General features: G+C 47.4%; 3 protein-coding genes across 3 annotated transcripts; 1 reads left to right on the top strand and 2 right to left on the bottom strand.

Annotated features, from left to right (window-relative positions):
* The first annotated feature begins 58 nt into the window (after positions 1-58).
* On the top strand, positions 59-3,690 carry LOC112878894 (fumarylacetoacetase). Its single transcript, XM_025943151.1, has 14 exons — positions 59-406; positions 590-668; positions 864-922; positions 1,014-1,138; positions 1,514-1,588; positions 1,703-1,778; positions 1,980-2,079; positions 2,169-2,228; positions 2,401-2,471; positions 2,572-2,634; positions 2,724-2,788; positions 2,918-3,014; positions 3,109-3,234; positions 3,330-3,690. Exons 1-14 carry the CDS (start codon positions 188-190, stop codon positions 3,390-3,392), a joined length of 1,278 nt encoding a protein of 425 aa, XP_025798936.1. The 5' UTR covers positions 59-187; the 3' UTR covers positions 3,393-3,690.
* Positions 3,691-3,997: 307 nt separating this feature from the next.
* On the bottom strand, positions 3,998-5,548 carry LOC112874824 (exopolygalacturonase-like). The gene is made up of 2 exons (XM_025938379.1): positions 5,041-5,548; positions 3,998-4,947 (listed from the first exon to the last, which is right to left on the bottom strand). The coding sequence occupies exons 1-2, from the start codon at positions 5,539-5,541 to the stop codon at positions 4,201-4,203; spliced, it is 1,248 nt and encodes a 415-aa protein (XP_025794164.1). The 5' UTR covers positions 5,542-5,548; the 3' UTR covers positions 3,998-4,200.
* Positions 5,549-6,200: 652 nt separating this feature from the next.
* LOC112900820 (copper-transporting ATPase HMA4) lies at positions 6,201-11,673 on the bottom strand. Its single transcript, XM_025969617.1, has 9 exons — positions 11,199-11,673; positions 10,408-10,661; positions 9,315-10,060; positions 8,750-9,221; positions 8,499-8,666; positions 7,765-8,019; positions 7,507-7,629; positions 6,917-7,402; positions 6,201-6,833 (listed from the first exon to the last, which is right to left on the bottom strand). The coding sequence occupies exons 2-9, from the start codon at positions 10,657-10,659 to the stop codon at positions 6,411-6,413; spliced, it is 2,925 nt and encodes a 974-aa protein (XP_025825402.1). The 5' UTR covers positions 10,660-10,661; positions 11,199-11,673; the 3' UTR covers positions 6,201-6,410.
* Between the last annotated feature and the right edge of the window lie 1,407 nt (positions 11,674-13,080).

Below are 13,080 nucleotides of genomic sequence, written 5' to 3'. Positions count from 1 at the left end.
TCCGAGGTTAATTCCAACCCAAACAGCAACGTGTCCCGTGCCGCCACGCCTGGCTCCGGCATCCCAACCCGTCTATTTATACGGCCGGACACGGTTGGGTCCCCCCCGCCTTGTCTCAACTCCCAACGAGAGCGAGTTGCTAGCTACACGAGCACACACCAGAGCAGAGGGGAGGAGGAGCAGAGCAATGGCGCGGGCGGAGCAGCTGCGGTCGTTCGTGGAGGTGCCGGCGGGCTCGCACTTCCCCATCCAGAACCTGCCCTTCGGGGTCTTCCGCCGGCGCGGGTCGCAGGCGCCGCCGCGCCCCGCGGTGGCCATCGGGGACCTCGCGCTCGACCTCGCCGCCGTCGCCGACGCCGGGCTCTTCGACGGGCCCGCGCTCGCCGGCTCCCCGTGCTTCCACCAGGTGCTCTTGCGACGCTCTCGGAACCTGGATTCGGTTGCTCCAATGGTGGATTGGGTTGATCAGCTTGATTTAGCTGCGCGAAAGCGGAGATTGAGAGGATTTAGGCGACTGAGACGGTTCCAGTGACTAGCTCTGGTGGTGCGTAGAGTAGAAAATAATTGGCGCCCTTGATGCTTTGCGCAGGAGACGCTCAACATGTTCTTGGGGATGGGCCGGCCAGCGTGGAAGGAGGCGCGCGCCACGCTCCAGAAAATCCTCTCAGGTTTCTTTTCTTATTCTTGCTTCTTTGCGCCACAATAGGTCTGCAATTTTTTATAAAAATTGGCAGTTTTTATTAGGCGATAATACGTAGGTTCCTGTTAAGATTTTTTTTAAAAAGAAGTGACTGTTTGTTCCCTGCAAAATACCAATTCAGGATGAAACTTGTTCTCACTTTTCTTCTGTTGTTGCTTTGCAGCTGATGAACCAGTCTTGCGTGACAACGAGGCCCTCAGGAACAAGTGTCTTGTTCCAATGGTGAGCTTCATGAGCCTGCACTGTTGTCTCTTTCTGCGGGTAGCAACAGGATCATTGATCAGATCGCTAATGCTCTGTTTTGATAATGCAGAGTGATATTGAGATGGTTCTGCCAATCACTGTTGGAGGCTACACAGACTTCTTTTGTTCCGTGCACCATGCCAGGAATTGCGGGTTTATCTTCCGTGGGCCGCAGACTCCAGTCAATCCAAATTGGTAATGCATTTTCTTAGACAATGGGCTTCATTGAGATTTGAAAAAAGTATTAATCAGATGAGCTTGGGTAGAGATTGTCGTGTATTTTTTCTTTAAGTTGTATAATGGTAGCAATTAACTTATCTGTAAAGTGGGAGCAAGACATCTTGCCGTGGATTTTCTCGCCAAGATCATATTAATCTGACTGATAAGACTAAATTCTGAACATCCACAGCACTGGTTGTTAGTTGTTACTGTGCTAAATCTTCATGGATACCTAATAATTAGAATTCTTGATGTTTTGATGCATGTTGTTGCTTGCACACTTCTGCTTTCAGCACTACACAGATGAGGACCTCATGTAACTATCTTTCAATGTACATTTGGTTTTCTCAGGTTTCATCTTCCCATAGGTTACAACGGACGGGCATCATCTGTAGTTGTGTCTGGAACAGATGTCATTCGACCCAGGTGTGCATCACCAAATACTTGCTGAAAGAGTTTTATCTGCTGTTTCCAGTTTGAAATCTCTATTTTGTGTGCCATCTTCTGCTCTTTTGATTGATTATTTCTCCCTGTTTTTAGAGGACAGGGACATCCAACAGGAAACTCCGGTCCTTATTTCGGTCCATCCCAGAAGCTTGATTTTGAACTTGAGATGGTTAGCTTCTTATGAATCTTATATTTACTTGTTATTGTGGCTGTAATCAATGTACCTTCCTAAGCTGTCAACTCACTTTCAGAGTTTCAGTTATTTTTGGTATAGAATTATCAGAGAAAATTGTGTGTAGATAAATTGTGCATTAATCAGTGATAATTTCCTTGATTAAATATATAATAGCACAATCCTTGTTGCTTTCAGGCTGCCATTGTTGGTCCAGGGAATGAATTGGGCAAACCTATCGATATTAATAATGCTGAAGACCATATTTTTGGCCTAGCTTTGATGAATGATTGGAGTGGTATTGCATTCTTCTCTGTTTTCATTTGTTATAGCTAATGTTTCATGATGTGAATATGTGATTATACTGAACCGCATGTAATATACCAGCCAGAGATATCCAGGCTTGGGAGACTATACCTCTTGGACCTTTCCTTGGAAAAAGCTTCAGTAAGGCATCTGAAACCCTCGAAATTTAGGGGTTTTTTGGTGGAAAAATTGAGCCATGCCTTATAAAAAACTGGGAGTCTTGCACATATCTCGCTTAAGATATGTGCTTCCATTTTTGCTTTTGGGTTCGGCCTGAAACTTTAATGTGCTTTTACTTTTACAATTTCTCTAGGTACCACAATATCGCCATGGATTGTCACTCTGGATGCTTTAAAGCCTTTCACCTGTGAGGCTCCTAAGCAGGTGAGGAAATAGTGTATAGCACCAATCAAATCCGTTATATTTCTTATCAGCATTTTGTAGTATTTCAATCCAGGGAGAACTAATTTCATTTGCATTGCAGGAACCTGAGCCTTTGCCTTACTTGGCTGAAAAGAATCACGTGAACTACGATATTCCTCTTGAAGTACAGAGTTGCTGCATTGAAGCTTCATTTTTTGCTATTATTAATTTTATTGAAATCAAACTAATTGGGGTACTGTGTTTCTCTGAAAGGTTTGGATTAAGCCCAAAGATCAAAGTGATGCCTCAATTGTCGCAAAGACTAATTTCAAACATTTGTAAGTACCCTGGTTCTTTCTTTGTCACAAGAAATGCTCATGTCTTTAGTTGTATGTGATATTTCATCCATGTTTTGCATCTATTGCTCTTAGTGTATGACCTTGGCACATTCTTGTGATTTCCCATAGGTATTGGACGCTGACGCAGCAGCTAGCACACCACACTATCAATGGATGCAACATGAGACCAGGGGATATATTTGCAACCGGCACACTCAGTGGACCTGTATGGAAAAAACATTCCAACTATCATCATATACATGCCAATTAGGAGATACCTATCTGTATGAATCCTCATCTTCTAATGTGTCTCATTTCAGGAACCCGAATCTCTCGGGTGTCTGCTGGAGCTAACATGGAATGGGCAGAAGGAGATACCAGTTGGAAATTCGACCCGCAAGTTTCTAGAAGATGGGGATGAAGTCATCTTGACCGGCTGTTGCAAGGTACTGTGAACTCATCTTTCCTGATCAATCTAATTCAGTATTTAGATATGTATGAAGATGCCGCAGTATTCTGATCCCTTCTACTGGTTTTGCAGGGTGAAGGCTACAACATTGGATTTGGAACCTGCACAGGGAAGGTTCTGCCGGCGCTTCCTTGAGCCAACATATCTTCACTTCAGTTCTCAATGATCACAAAGGAGTTGATGCGCTGAATCTAGCAAGCTCCTTAGTCTGTTTAAAGCCTAGTGATGGTAATTGGATATTAGGTATTGTGCTTCTTGAATGCGGAAGAGGAAACTGGTCCCTCTCTGTAGTATCTAGTGCAATAAAATTGATGCTAAGTCATCTTTTTATACATCTTTTTCCCTCTGGGAGTTGTTTTAAACTTGTAATGCCCTGTGCGACGAGGATTGTGTTATGCTAATTACGAAACCGAAAGCAAACCATTGTGCGTGACGTGCCGGGCAGTCCAAAGTATGTGCTAAATTTGTTCTACGACAGTCCGAATGATTGCCTAACCGTGGTACCTGATCATGGAGCTGAGTGATCTGGTTTTGTCAGTTGAGAGCATCACGCTGTCCAGATTGCACAAGGATTCTGGCTAGTGGTAGCTAGCTATCTGGTAACACAACCACAGCAGTGCTGGTAAACAAGTACATGGGTGTCACAGATTTAACATGATTTTTTTTTTGTATATCAGGATGTATATATAGAATGATATACAGTAGAATCAGCAAAATCATACATTGTGTCAGGTGCCTATTGATTGGTTTTTTTTTTCTCTTTTTGATTGGTTTCTCTCATCTTAGCCCAAAATTTAAAGAAAAATGAAGAGGGGGAAAATAAAGAGAAGATCAATCAATCAAACCTCGGACTGATTAGTTTTGTGTAATATGGACGGCACGGATGAACGGGTGCTTGCGTGGAGGAACGGACGGACGGACGGATTCAATCAATTGAGATGGTTCAGAGGCAGGCGAGCTCCTTGGCGAGGCCGATGGACTTGCCGGCGGCGTTCTTGCAGACGGCCATGGTCTTGTTGTTGGACTTGTTGTACTTGATGTCGACGTTGACGAGCTGCACGCCCTGGCACGGCAGGTTGTTGGCGCAGTTGAGCGTGATGGCCTCCGGCGTGTTGGAGGTGCCGTGGATGTTCCTGAAGATGACGTCGGAGACGGCCACCTTGGAGGCGCCGGACCTGACGCAGATGTTGTTGGGGCAGTACTTCTGGTCGATGATGATGGGGAAGGAGACGTTGTCCATGGTGACGCCCTCGTAGAGGAACTTGGTGGCCTTGGGCGACGACTTGGAGTCCTCGTAGGACTTGATGCGCAGGCCGTTGCTGGTGCCGACGAGCGTGCAGTCGGTGACCTTCACGTCCTCCACGTCCTTCTCGTCCTTGTACCGGCCCAGGCTGCCGACGCTGATGCCATGGCCGGGCCCGCACCGCACGCCGTGGATGCGGATGGTCTTGCTGCCGGGCCCGATGGAGACGCAGTCGTCGCCGGTGCCGATGGTGGCGCCGCTGATGGTCACGTTGGTGGAGTCGCCGACGTGGATGCCGTCCGTGTTGGGGCTGTTGCCGGGCGCCGTGATCGTCACCTTGTCCACCAGCACGTTCTCGCTCGCGAAGATGTTCATGTGGAAGAACTTGCTGTTGAGCAGCGTGATGCCGCGGATCTGCGCGTTCTTCACGAAGTCTAGCACCAGGCTCTGCATGCATCATCCGCCGTTGACATTTCAAATAAGCTTTGCATTGCAATGGTTTCCAGAGAGAGATGGAGAAAGAGAGACTCATGTACGTACGTTGGGGAGGATCTTGCAGTTATAGGATTTCTGGCACTCGTTCTGCTTCCACACGAGGGGGCCCTGCCCGTCCAGGGTGCCGTGGCCATTGATGGCGAAGTTCTCGACGTTCTGGACCTCGATCCAGTTCTTCTTGTACGCGCTGAGGTCGCCGGTGCCGAGCAGGTTGCCGTCGAGGCGGATGATGATGGAGGACTTGCAGGGGCCCTTGAGCTCCATGGCGCCGGTCAGGTAGTTGCCCGGCGGGATCACGATCTTCTGCGTCCCCGTCGCGTCGCACGCGTTCTTCCACGCCTTGAGGATCGCCTGCGTGCTGTCCGTCTTGCCGTCGCCCTTGGCGCCCAGCTGCACGATGTCCAGCGGGCCCGCGGGCACCGACGGCGGCCCTCCAGCAGGCAGTGTGTCCGCCGTCTCGGGCGCCTTCGTCGCGCGCGCCGGCGCCAGCAGCAGCAGCGCCACCGCCGCGGCCACCACCGTCATCGCGACATTGCTGGGGGCCATTTCGTCGTCGAGGTACGGTGCGTGGTTGATGGGCGCCATTGGTGGGCCGCGAGCTCGGGTATATATACACGCAAATGGCGACGGGGAGGCGTCCTATGTTCGGCCATGCGTGCATGCCGCGGCCGGCGAGCCGTGGCGTCCTCTGCTTTTTTTTTTGGGGGGGGGGGGGTGTGGAGGCGAACGAGACACCCGGGCGGTCAGAGATTTCCAGTCCTCCTAATTTTGAGCATGCGAAATTCGAATCGCGTGCTTGTCCACCGTTCGAATTTAGGTTCGGTATGTTTGGTTTGCAGCCGCGACTTGCTACAGTTTGCAACGGCTAAGGTTAGACGAATTTCACCGGCTTAGGCAGCTTTTGTTGCAAGCCGCACAGTTGCGTCGAGACATCTTGCCAGCACACTATCATGAATCAAATCTTAGTCAAATTTGAAAGATTATTATGAATACGAACCAAACATGCCTCTTGGATTTTTGAGATGTCGTCGCCCTAAAAAATCTTTCAGATGTCATCTTCTTGTGTGAATGCCAAAGTACTATGAACGACCAAACGCTTGTCCATCCCTCTTAACTGAGTAAAATTCAGAGTGGAAACGTAAGACCGTAATTTTTTTGGAAAGAAAATATAAAACCGCAATGCTACCAGGACGTGAGTCGACATCTGCCTGAATTCCGTTTCACATATATTCATCGGTGAATAGTATGAGCATGTCTTGAATTATTGGTAAAACAATGCACGAGGCTACTTTCTATGCACAAACCAATCAGGATTGGTGAAACGCATCAGCAAACAGGCCGTTTGCAATAAGCAATACCACTTTCATCCCTAGTCAGTTACACATCAGCAAACATGGAGACCAAGGGATCAGTCGTCAGACCAAATCCGAGCTGTCCGTGGGCCTGGGCACGTCTTCGACGTGCAGCGGCTTCTTGTAGAGCTGGAGCAGCAGCGAGGAGCAGACGACGCTCACCGACGAGGCCGCCATGCAGGCGCCGGCGAGCCAGGGGGGGAGCCGGATGCCAGTGAACGGGAACAGGACGCCGGCAGCGACGGGCATGCCCAGAACGTTGTAGCCCAGGGCCCAAACGTAGTTGAGCCGGATCCTGGAGAGGGTCTTGCGAGAGAGATCGATGGCGGTGATCACGTCCTCGAGGCTGCTCTTCATCAGGACGATGTCAGCGGCCTCGATGGCAACGTCTGTGCCAGCGCCAATCGCCATGCCCACGTCTGCTGCAGCCAGGGCTGGTGAATCGTTTATCCCGTCACCGACCATTGCCACCGTCAACCCTTGCATCTATGAACAAAATAATGTAAGCAGGACTACTACTAGCGTGCAATGCAGAAGTAATCCCAGCACAAAAGGAGAGGAGATTGTACCTGCAAGTCCTTGATCTTTTCGGCTTTTCCAACTGGATCGATCTCGGCAAACACCTGGTCGATCCCCACTTCCTTGGCTATGGATTTGGCTGTAGCCCAATTATCACCTGTCACCATGATACAGGAGATGCCCATTGACTTGAGGTACAAAATGACACGGCCGGCGTCAGGCTTTAGAGGATCTGACACAGCAAGAGCCCCACAAATAATCTTGTCGATAGCAACAAGAACACAGGTCCTAGCAAGCTCTTCCATTTCAGACATGTATGCCTCCACCTCAGGGCTCAGAGGAACTTCGAATTCTTGCATGAGCCTTTTGTTGCCAACCAAAACCAGCTTGCCTTCTACATTGGCACTGACACCTGCCCCTGGATGCACCTCAAAGTCCCTCGATTCCATCATGTGATCACTGTGAGATCCATATTGTTCCCTGAGCTTCTTTGTGTGTTCAAAAATAGCTTTTGATAGAGGATGCTCACTGTTCGCCTGACAAAGGTAGAGACGCATCAGAGACAGGTCTAATATATCAGGAAACTCACTGTTCAGTATAACATTTGTGTGGGAAGATATCTTGTGGTTTAGAAACCAACCTCAGCACCAGCAGCCAAATCACAGAGTTCTAGAAGCGGTATCTTCGAGAAGATCTTTGTTTGAATGACAGAAGGTTTACCAACAGTCAGTGTTCCAGTTTTATCAAATATGATAGCTTTAATCTGCAATAAGATAGATGAAAGAAAAATGAGAGATTAGTTCAGTATGCAAATTTGAACAGCAGAGTTCATTTGGAAAGGAAATAATGTGCCTTTTGCACTACAGTCTTCTGGAAAAGAAACCATGTCTTGCATTACCTTATGAGCTTTCTCGAGTGCATTTCCGCCCTTAATGAGAACACCTTGAGAAGCACCTTTCCCAGTGGCAACCATAACAGCAGTTGGTGTAGCAAGCCCCAAAGCACATGGGCATGCAACAACTAGGACGGAAATTCCAAACTGCAAAGCAAGCTCAAAACTATCCATGGCCTTTGGAATCCATTGCTTTGGGTAGAGGTGAAATTGTCCGGGTATGAACCAGCCAAGCCATGTAAGAAATGCAGCCACCACCACCTTAAAATGAGAAGGGACAATATGAGACAAAAATAAACTTATAAAGAAAGCCTCATAGGAGGCATACATCAGAACATCTGCATGTCCAGCTTCCCATAATTAATCCATCAGTTACTGCTGGAAACTGGTCAAATAATGAGTAGGAATGAACCCTGAACTAATTGAGTTAGTTCAGAGGGTATTCCCAGATGCTAGCAGCCCTCATTAACCGAACAGGGAAAAAAGTCCCCACCAGTTTAGAAAATAAAATGGCTATGCAGTAGCCTCTAGACAGTTTCGAGCTGAACTCTGCCCAAGTATCGGACACCTACTCATATTTATCATGTTCAGAACTTTAATGTGATAAGTTCACTGTGGTGATCCAATTATGAGACCCTGTGCATGTAGGATGATCAGGCCTTGTTCCAATTTTGAATGAGAAAAAATTGATAAAACATAACAGGAAAGAAATTTGCAGGAGAAAATAACAGGTAACTTACAGTTGGAACAAAAAAACGTGAAATTTTGTCAGCCAACTTCTGCACTGGAGCTCTTGCAAGTTGAGCAGCTTCAACCAACTGAACTATTTGCGACAAAGCTGTTTCTGACCCAACATGGGTGGCCTTAACAATTATGCAACCGTTATCGTTTACAGTTCCCCCAATAACCTGTTAAAAACAAATTAAAGCATCAGAACAAATAGATTATACACAAACCCAAAAAAATACAATCACAATAAAAAAAAATTTACCCTGTCTCCTGGTTTCTTTGCAATAGGCCTCGCTTCCCCAGTTATCATACTTTCATTGACATGGCTTTGACCTTTGACGACAACACCATCAACAGGGACTTTTGTGCCAGGCACAATCTTGATGACATCATTTCTTTGAAGTAACTGAGTGCTGATCTCTGTTTCTGAAATGGCATTTCCATCCTTGTCAAAAGAAAGAAGACAAGCTGTTTCTGGTGCAAGCTCTGTCAATTTTGACAATGCATCTGATGTCTTTCCCTTTGCCACCACCTCCAGATATTTTCCCAGCAATATAAAAGATACCAACATAGCACTAGTTTCAAAAAAGTCCTGTCCTTCAAATGAGGCTGATGTTAGCGCTTTCAGAACAATATACACAGAATAGAAGTAGGCAGCATTTGTTCCCAAAGCAACCAGCACATCCATGTTTGTGTATCCTCGTTTCAGTGCATGATAGGCTCCAATGTAAAATCTGCAGGTAAAACAAATCACAGAAAATTAGAAGGTGTAATGCAATTAAGGAATTGATAAAACAAGCATAGTTGCTGGAGACTTGAGAGTGTACCTCCAACCAACAATAAACTGAACTGGGGAACATAGCAACCACCGTAATAGCATGCCTATTGTCATGTTGTTGCAGATCCTATAAGACAACCAATCCCCGAAAGGAGAAATCATAGGAAGAACCATGGAGAACAGGAACACAGGAACCGTAAACAAGCAGCTCCAGAGAAATTGGTTCCTGTAATTCCTAATTTCATGATTGCGCTCTGCTTCTCTTTGCTTTGGTGGTGAGTGCAAGGTAGCATTAAAGCATTTAGGGGGCTGTGCAGCATTCTGAATGCACTCGATAAGTAATCTTGGACCAGTGATATCAGGGTCATATGCAACTTTTATCGTCTGCTCTACTGTGTCCCATTCAACATGGTTCACCCCTTCTGCAGTTTCCAGAACCGACTGAATGAGTTTGGTGTCTTCTTGAGAATTCACACCCTCTAGCTTTAGATGCACCTTGTTCACATCATCCCCAGAACTAATGAGATCAGCCCCAAATCCAGCATCTTCAACAGCCTCAATTATAAGATCACGACTAGTGACATTTGGATCATAGTGGACTTTAGCTTCCTCTAGAGCAAGACCTACCGCAGCTTTTTTAACTCCAGGTACCATTTGAAGTGCCCGTTCAACAGATTCAGAACAGCTTGTACAAGCCATTCCTTTTATCCGAAGCCTGCAGACGGCAATTTCTTGTTCTTGAAGTTCATCTACCTCAAAGTTGAGCTCCTCGATAACCTCCTTTATGGTTCTTGCCTGGGAGAATAAGAATCACAACTGAGAAAATATTGCAAATAACACCCTCATGCGCTACAAATTTGTCATTACTTCATTACTTTTATGAATTAATGACAAGAATCGGAAATTACTTCAGAACGGATTGCTAGGTGACAGATGCATAGTTCCTTTTCTATCTACCTCACAATTCATTTGTGGACACAACTTCTAACAATCTCCCTAGCATGTAAAACACAGATACAGCAACATGTACAAGGTGTCCTATATGTTGTCATCAATAGACTGGCCCGCACAATTAAAAACATTTCATGCTACACTGAATGGGAAAAAAAGGGAGCAAAGATAGCAGGCCATGACAATCTTACATCAGTTTCCTCCGGCCTATACTGAACCACAGCCTGGCCCTGAAGCGGGGAGACCTGGATGCTCTCCACCCCTTTCAAGCCCGCAACGACGGTCTCTATCGACACGGCACAGGAAGCGCAGGAGATGCCGCGGACACTGAACATGACCTTCCTCGTCTTCCTCTCCTTCTTTGGAGATGCCCTGGCTGGAGAAGCTCCAGAAGACGCCGGGAGAAGCGGCTCCTTGAGGTGGCTCTCTCCATTCTGCTCCATGCCTGTCCCAGGAACACCAAAGATCATTTGCAAGTTAGATGTCTGTACTGTACAAGCTAATAGTAACTGGATAAAATCACTGCTAATTCACTAGCTCGGCAGCAGTATCTGCATTGCAACTAGAGCTTGATCCGCGAGCAGACTGCAGGCAACAGCACACCTCAATTATCTGAACAGTTAAAGGTCACGCTAAATTGCTAATTCAGGAACCATACTTTAACTGCTGAATCATCGTGCAATGATGGAAACATGCAACGGCAGCATCAGAGACAATCACTAATGAGGCCACAAGCCCGGAAAAGGCACACTCAACCACCACTGACGCACGGAACAACGTACGACACCACGACAGCGAGCGTTTCCCCCAATTAAAATTTTCAAACAGAAAGCAATAGAGGAACACCAGAAAAGGCAGCTTCGTGCGCCGTTGCTAACGAGAACCCCGCGCACCAATCGCCGATCAATCAGCCAACGAACGACTCCATTACTCCAAACGCCACGAAGAGGGACTGGAAAATACAGGGGGGACAAACACAAACCTGAAACCTCTGATCAATCAATCCAGCCGGGAACGGGGACGCGGCGGGCGGAAGCACGCGAGCCGGCGGAGGCGGGCGCTCACCTCGGTCCCAGGCCTCGGCGATGAGCTCGCGCGCCCCGCCTCCTCTTCGGCTTTCCACTGAGCGCGCGAGGGTGGCGGTGGCGGTGGCGGTGGCGGTGGCGGCGCCTGCGCGGGCTGCGGGGGGGTTTTGAGACGGACGAGGAGGAGGGGTGGGTGCCTCGTCGGGCGGCGTAGTAGTAGACTAAGAGGACGATGCGGAGGGGAGGGGCGGCGTGAAGCGGGCCGCCTCGGGGCGGTGCGGCGCGGAGCGGGCGGGCGGGCGGGGGGTGGAGACGGCGAGGTCGCGTTGCGGCGGGTTTGTTTATATTTCGTGGGGAATTCGGTGCGCATTTGGAAGGGAATGCGACGGATTTTGTCGGGTGCCTTTTGAAAATTCGGACGAGTTTGATTTGAGTTTGGATTCCCTCGCCCTTCCCTCCCCTTCCTCCTCCCCCCTAGTGCGGCGGCCGCCCGGTGCGCGCTCGCTTTCTCCGCTCGAATTTTTGGACCTCTTTTACGGCCTCCATGGTTCTAGAGTTTTCCACGCGTGCTCCAAACGTGTGCAACCAAATGAGCCGCAAATTTCACCTAAATTTATTCGATTCTCGTAGACATGGATCATCGAAGTTGGGACGTCGTGGATTTAATAGCCATAGCCGGTTTTAAAATTCAAACTTGTTTGGAGACAGTTTTGACTTTTGAACCATTTGCGCGTGTCACGTACTGCAGGCCAAACACTTTGCGATTCCTTTTCAAAAAAAAAAGTTTGCGATTAAGAACTGTTGACTGGGACTTGATTCCGACATCTAACGAAATCTATTGTACTACGTTACCCGATACGGTACGTTGAAGCTGACTTTACGCTGAGAAGGCTGCACATCTTTTACCCAATGTTTTAGAGGCACATATTTCTAGGAGTAAGAAAAGGAAATTAGACGGTTTTTGCTCGCTGTTGTTGGTACCCACGTATTAGCTACACAAATGTTGTGCTTGAATGCCTGATGAAACAATGCGAGTTGTGCATGTCAGTTTCACAAAACTGGAGTGAAATGCATGGCTATTTTACATCTATTACCACCTCCAAAAAATGCTTGACTTGACATAGTTAAACAAAACACATTCACATCGACATCGCCACCAGTCCATGCACACTTAAAGCATTCGAGGACTTAAATCCGAGTGAACTGGCTCCACCGTAGGAACCCGATGCTCCTGCATCAGATCGATGGCTCTTTATGATATATCGATGATCCTTTGTTTCGCATTCCCTTACATACATTGTCGCTACTGTGTTGAGATTATAATTTTCCTGAGGTCGAGTGAGCCTATTTGAAAACGCATAATTTTAATCTTAATATGTAAGACTCTATATAGATTGACGACCTAAGCTTGATATTCCATCGGTTCCAAATTACTTGTCAATTTAGTTCTATCCTAAGTCAACTTTATCTAATTATTATCCAATTTATATAAAAGAGCACCAACTTTTGCAGCATCGTATTAGTTTCATAAAATCTAACATGAAATATGTACTGTTCCAAAGAGAGAAAATTCATATATTTTTCTATAAATTTGTTTAATGTTAAAGATTTTTGAAGCGGAGAGGGTAGTGTATTCCTGACACGCTCTGGTGTGCAAACCAGCCAGTTTAGCACGAGAGAAGGCCATGCCACCACGGCACCCGTGGACCAGGTCCACGGACTAGCCGGGTCGCGGCATCCCAGTACAGTAGCCTTTGGAGCCGCATCCTACTCCACGAGCTGACGTTGACGATGCCAGCGTCCAGAGCGTAGCTCGGCACAAAGACGGGACGGGACGGT

This window comes from Panicum hallii, chromosome 1 (assembly GCF_002211085.1).
Source record: "Panicum hallii strain FIL2 chromosome 1, PHallii_v3.1, whole genome shotgun sequence".
NCBI classification, from domain to species: Eukaryota; Viridiplantae; Streptophyta; class Magnoliopsida; order Poales; family Poaceae; genus Panicum; species Panicum hallii.
The sequence above is the reverse complement of the archived record's forward strand: the minus strand, read 5'-3'. Positions and strand labels throughout refer to the sequence as shown.